This window comes from Notolepis coatsorum (assembly GCF_963971535.1).
Source record: "Notolepis coatsorum genome assembly, chromosome: 5".
NCBI lineage: Eukaryota > Metazoa > Chordata > Actinopteri > Aulopiformes > Paralepididae > Notolepis > Notolepis coatsorum.
The window spans coordinates 169,354,720-169,361,309 of record NC_140169.1 but is presented as its reverse complement, the minus strand read 5'-3'; the positions used below and the strand labels follow the sequence as shown (position 1 = coordinate 169,361,309).

Genomic DNA, 6,590 nt, shown 5'->3' with positions numbered 1-6,590 from the left:
GGCTACCGCCCAACAGCTGATTCCTATCACCTATTTAATGATCTCCGCCGCGCTGTGGCTGATCACCTGACAGGTGCAGGTGATCCACCCACAGCGCAACAGAGTCCACCCAACAGGTTACACAGAATCATAACATTCCCATAAATCATTACATTCCCATAAATCATTACATTCCCCATAAATTGTAACATTCCCATAAATTGTAACCTTCTAATAATGATAATAATAATAGTAATAATGATAATATTAATACTAATAATAATAATAATAATCAATAACAAAAAACACTCATTCGGCCTTTACACCGGCCCCTAATTGTGTTTACACAATTACAAAATAAATAACATGGCCAGGTGAGTGTTCATTTACGGCTGGCAATCCTCCTTTTTGGCCCCGAGTAGTAGGCACTGGTTGAACCTTCGTCATTTGGAAAGGCTTCCTGGATCCGTCCGAAGCGGCCGGGGGTTCCTGGGCGCTGTGTAGTCCACTATAATGGCTGAAGCACAGTCCTTACCGGCCCCATTATCTTCACAAGCCTCACCTTTGGCTCTTTAACCGGTGTGGCTGATGTTAACCGGTGTGGCTGATGCTCCTGCTCGTGTTTGCCATCCAGAGGCTGCCGTCTTGAGGGCTTGGGGCAGCTCTGTCATGGCTCATGTAGTCCACCTTAATGGATATGATAATGCTCATTCCGAGTCCATATTCTGGTCTTCTGGACATTCCATGTTACAAAATAATAAATCTTCATAGCGATGATTAATTCATAACTTAAAAGAGTCCATAATAAACTTAAATGTCTTAATGATGCATATTCCTTGGTCTTAATTGGGTATTATTGTCGTGTGATCAATACACCAATGCATCATGTTCACATTCTTGTGTTTGTGTTTCCTTTTCTCAAGGTCAAGGCCTTGTCAGGACCTTGGTCAGCCTCCCCTTTACCCTACCAAAGTGGGCTGAAAGGGGGGGGGCTTGAGAGTCCACAATCCACCTCACTCCAGAGTTTGCCATGGTGGTGCCTTGGAATGATGATGTGAATCAAGCACCACTCATGTCGTCTTCTCTTTCTTCTTTTATGATACACCTTGTACCAGACATGGCTATCTTCTTTGTTTAGCTCTTGAAGAGGTACATTCTCTGTGCTGTTAGATATGCCAGTCTTCTCTTTGCACTTAGATCTTCCAGAGTTGTCTCTGCTCTGAGATCTTCCAGACTTGTTTTTTCTCTTAGATCCTCCAGAGTTGTCTCTGCTCTGAGATCCTCCAAACTTGTCTTTTCCCTCCACCACTACTCCTCTCTTGTTCTTAGTCTTCTTGGGCTTGATGTCCTCTTCTTCATCCCGTTTACTTTTCTTGACCTTGTTTTTAGTCTTGATTTTCTTAGGTTTGAAGTCGATTCCTGTCACGTCATCTCGCTCCCTCTTCAGAGACTTCTGGTGTTTAGGAGAGTGGTAGGGGTCCTCTTCATGCTCAGACTTCATATTCTTCTTACGTGAACTGTTCTCTTCCAATACAGAACTGTTCTCTTCCTTCTTAATCTTGCCGTCTGGTGACTTCACTTTCTCCTTCTTTCTCTTGTTCTTGTACTTGTCCTTGTCCTTCCGTTTATCCGTGCCGTCATCTTTGCGCTCTGCATCCTTCATGAGCTTATTTTGCAGGTGCGTGGAAACCTGAGCCACCTGTGGCTTGGTGGCGGCTGTCTGCTGCTGTTTCAGCTGTTGTCTTTGTTTGCCGTCAAGGGACTTTACTTTCACCTCTGGCTTCTTCTTCAGCTGAGCCTGGCTGGCTGCAGACTTCGGGGTTGGTGCCATCTGGACTTGGTTCTGTTGCTGGTTCTGCTGAGCCTGGAGAACCAGGCTCTGGGCTAGCTTCTGTTGTTGTTGGTGTTGTTGCTGCTGCTGTTGCTGCTGTTGTTGCTGCTGTTGCTGCTCTTGCTGCTGTTGTTGCTGCTGTTGCTGCTCTTGCTGCTGTTGTTGCTGTTGTTGCTGTTGTTGCTGCTGTTGCTGCTCTTGCTGCTGTTGTTGCTGTTGCTGCTGCTGTTGCTGCTGTTGCTGCTGTTGCTGCCGTTGTTGCTGCTCTTGCTGCTGTTGCTGCTGTTGCTGCTGTTGTTGCTGCTCTTGCTGCTGTTGTTGCTGCTGTTGTTGCTGCTGTTGTTGCTGCTATTGCTGCCGTTGTTGCTGCTCTTGCTGCTGTTGCTGCCGTTGTTGCTGCTCTTGCTGTTGTTGCTGCTCTTGCTGCTGTTGCTGCCGTTGTTGCTGCTCTTGCTGCTCTTGCTGCTCTTGCTGCTGTTGCTGCCGTTGCTCTTGTTGTTGCTGCTGTTGCTGCCGCTGTTGCTGTTGTTGCTCTTGTTGTTGCTGCTGTTGCTGTTGTTGCTGCTGTTGCTGTTGTTGCTCTTGTTGTTGCTGCTGTTGCTGTTGTTGCTGCTGTTGTTGCTGCTCTTGCTGCTGTTGTTGCTGCTCTTGCTGCTGTTGTTGCTGTTGTTGCTGTTGTTGCTCTTGTTGCTCTTGTTGTTGCTGCTGTTGTTGCTGCTGTTGCTGTTGTTGCTCTTGTTGTTGCTGCTGTTGCTGTTGTTGCTGCTGTTGTTGCTGCTGTTGCTGCTGTTGCTGTTGTTGCTGCTGTTGTTGCTGCTCTTGCTGCTGCTGTTGCTGCTGTTGCTGCTGTTGTTGCTGTTGTTGCTGTCGTTGTTGCTGTAGAGACACGAGGTAGGCCCTCTCCTGTTGAAGCTGTCTCTGCAGCCGCAGAAGTTGTCGCTGATCCTCAATCCGTCTACGCTTGTACTTCCGCTCTCTCTCCTCTCTTCTCAGCTGCTCTTTGCAGGCAGGCATGTCACTTGGGTTGACAGAGTCAGAGTAAAACTGTTTCTTGTCAGCCGGTCTGGCCTCCTGTTGCTGTTGCTGGTGGCTAATTAGCTGGAGCTGCTCCTGCTCCTGCAGCCTTAATTTAACCTTTAATTCAGCCTTTAAATTAGCCTCCTGCAGCCTTAATCTATCCTCTAATTCATAATGTTCCATTACTTTGATTTTGGCTTTTGATACAGAGATGTCGGTATCAATTTCCAATATCTCCCTCTCTGCCTTTAATGCAGCTCTGGCGGAAAGTGCAGTGGCCTCTAATGCAGCTCTGTTTAGACTTAATGCAGCCTCTAATGCAGCCTCTAATGCAGCTCTGTTATGGCTTAATTCAGCCTCTAATGCAGCCCTCTTTAGACTAAATTCAGCCTCCATTTCCGCTTGTGTCAAATTCATGTTCTCTGTTTCAATATCTGGCATCTTGTGTCAAATCCATGTTCTCTGTTTCAATATCTGCCGCTTGTGTCAAATCCATGTTCTCTGTTTCAATATCTGACATCTTGACATCTTGTCTATATTTATCGACCAGTTCTTAAGACAGCTTTATAATTTGGCTTATATTCCACAGCGCCGTTTGCGCGCGCCACGTACGCAGTAGTGTCTATTCCTATTCCATTCATACACTCTACTCACGCACGTTCCGTTTGTTGTCCTCGAGCCGGGAGGGAGTGGTGATGCTTTCGTTGATCGATCCTGTTGCTGATCACAGGCAGCGATGTCCTCGGGCTGTGATCATTCACTGTTTGGTGGTGTGGATCGATTCCTTCCTGCTGATCGATGATCGGTGATTGTCTCTCTCAACAATACTGGATCCTTGTCAGTCCCCTTGCGACTCAGTCCTCCTCGTCAGTTGTCCTTATTGACGCGCACCTCTGCCTTGGGTCGCGTCAATATCTGCGCGAGTCCTCTTTCACTTTACCGAAGCCCCTGTGACTTCAATAAAAGCGATTTTCTTACTTAATGTAGCGGCAACATGCCGGTGCCGCTTCCTGGTGTAGACGGGGAGTGAATCCATACGCGCTCAACGTTCAAAGAAATAGTCTTCCACACATTAAGCTCCGTTATCAGACACCGATGTGGTGATCCGATTTAATTAGAATAAGTAGGTTACATGGGAGGGTTGATCACAGCGATCCTAAGCGTCATATAACCTGGTCTAATTGCTTAAAGTGTTTCCTAAATAAGACTAATCTAAAAACGTTCCCGAAGCGTCCTGAAGCACTGAAGCGTTCTAAGCGTTCTAAAGCGTTAAGCTTCCTAAGCGTTCTAAAGCGTTAAGCTTCCTAAGCGTTCTAAAGCGTTAAGCTTCCTAAGCGGTAAGAAAATCATATGCCTTCCCCATCGGCTACCGCCCAACAGCTGATTCCTATCACCTATTTAATGATCTCCGCCGCGCTGTGGCTGATCACCTGACAGGTGCAGGTGATCCACCCACAGCGCAACAGAGTCCACCCAACAGGCTACACAGAATCATAACATTCCCCTCAATCATTACATTCCCATAAATCATTACATTCCCATAAATTGTAACATTCCCATAAATTGTAACCTTCTAATAATGATAATAATAATAGTAATAATGATAATATTAATACTAATAATAATAATAATAATAATAATAATCAATAACAAAAAACACTCATTCGGCCTTTACAAACATATAGATACTGATATGAGCAGAATTAGCCTGACGTCATGTATTATTGTGATATTTAGGTATCTGCTTAAGCCTGACTTCATGCGGCGGTCAGACAGGATGTTTGACCCATTCTCAGAGACGCCGGTGGACGGGGTCATCGCCGCCACCTGCAGTGTACAGGTCAGTTCAAAGGACACTCAGTCATTGGGTCAAGGTGCAAAGGTCACATCTACTGTAGAAACCTCTATAATCTGTGCTGAAGGCTGTTTTAAAGATCCCCTCCAGGTGTGTTTCAAACCCTTACATGTTCTATATTGAATAACAATTTGTATAAATTGCATCTCTACACTGTTACCCTCATTGTGAATGCAAGGATGTATGAATATGTAAATTGGCAACAAGAAAAGTATTTATCTCTCGCAATTGACATATCTCAAGCCCCCTGCCCTATTCTCTTGATCCAACACTTATATTAATACAACATACCTTCACCACGTATATCATGTACGGTATATTTTAGAATTATATACATCCATTCCTGACCCTTGGAGAGAGAACAAAAGGAATCCGGAACGTTCTCCTCGTCCCCTTCAGGTGTTCTCAGGTCAGTTCCTGTCCGACAAGAAGATCGGGACGTACGTGGAGGTGGACATGTACGGGCTGCCCACGGACACCATCCGCAAGGAGTTCCGCACGCGCATGGTGATGAACAACGGCCTGAACCCCGCCTACAACGAGGAGCCCTTCGTCTTCAGAAAGGTGTGTGTGTGTGTGTGTCTGTGTCTGTCTGTCTGTTTGTCTGTCTGTCTGTCTGTCTGTCTGTCTGTCTGTATGTATGTCTGTGTGTCTGTGTGTCTGTCTGTCTGTCTGTCTGTCTGTCTGTCTGTCTGTCTGTCTGTCTGTCTGTCTGTCTGTCTGTCTGTCTGTCTGTCTGTCTGTCTGTCTGTCTGTCTGTCTGTGTGTCTGTGTGTGTGTGTGTGTGTGTGTCTGTGTATGGGGGGGTTAATCGATAGAACGAGGTAAAGGAAGGGCTGTCTGAACAAAGGGAGGAGGAGGAAGAAAGGGAGGGAGGGAGGGAGGGAGGGAGGGAGGGCAGAGAGAGGAGTGGTTGGGGTGGAGTAGGTGTGGTGTTGTGAACCAATCACTGTATCCCTACTGCAGCGAAGTGGAGAGAGGGGGGGAGAGAGAGAGATAGAGCGAGAAGATAGGTGATGGGAAGGAGGATGTAGAGAGAGATGGAGGAAAGGAGGATAGAGAGAGAGAGGAGGAGATATGGAGGGAAGGAGGATGGAGAGAGATGGGGGGAAAGATGATGGAGAGAGAGAGAGAGAAGAGGAGAGATGGAGGGAAGGAGGATGGAGAGAGATTGGGGGGGAAAAGGATGGAGAGAGAGATGGAGGGAAGGAGGATGGAGAGAGAAGAGGAGATATTGAGGGAAGGAGGATGGAGAGAGGGAAGAGGAGGGAAGGAGGATGGAGAGAGAGATGGAGGAAAGGATGATGGAGAGAGAGAGAGAGAAGAGGAGAGATTGAGGGAAGGAGGATGGAGAGAGAGAGAAGAGGAGAGATGGAGGGAAGGAGGATGGAGAGAGGTGGAAGAGGAGAGATGGAGGGAAGGATGTTGGAGAGAGAGAAGATGAGAGATAGAGGGAAGGATGTTGGAGAGAGAGAAGATGAGAGATAGAGGGAAGGATGATGGAGAGAGAAGAGGAAAGATGGAGGGAATGATAATGGAGAGAGAAGAGGGGTTATGGAGGGAAGGATAATGGAGAGAGAAGAGGGGTTATGGAGGGAAGGATAATGGAGAGAGAGAATAGGGGAGATGGAGGGAAGGATGATGGAGAGAGAGAAGATGAGAGATAGAGGGAAGGATGATGGAGAAAGAAGAGGAGAGATGGAGGGAAGGATAATGGAGAGAGAATAGGGGAGATGGAGGGAAGGATGATGGAGAGAGAGAAGATGAGAGATAGAGGGAAGGATGATCGAGAGAGAAGAGGAGAGATGGAGGGAAGGATAATGGAGAGAGAAGAGGGGTTATGGAGGGAAGGATAATGGAGAGAGAAGAGGGGTTATGGAGGGAAGGATAATGGAGAGAGAAGAGGGG

The 6,590-nt window shown here is 46.9% G+C and overlaps 1 protein-coding gene across 1 annotated transcript in view; it reads right to left on the bottom strand.

The window, feature by feature from the left end:
* lrp1bb (low density lipoprotein receptor-related protein 1Bb) overlaps nt 1-6,590 on the bottom strand; it is a gene marked incomplete at its 5' end in the record, with an annotated part of 1,188,884 nt that overhangs the window by 366,653 nt on the left and 815,641 nt on the right. The window contains 1 exon segment of the mRNA XM_084314368.1: nt 1,156-1,843. Within this exon segment, the coding sequence (XP_084170494.1) occupies nt 1,156-1,843 (688 nt within the window).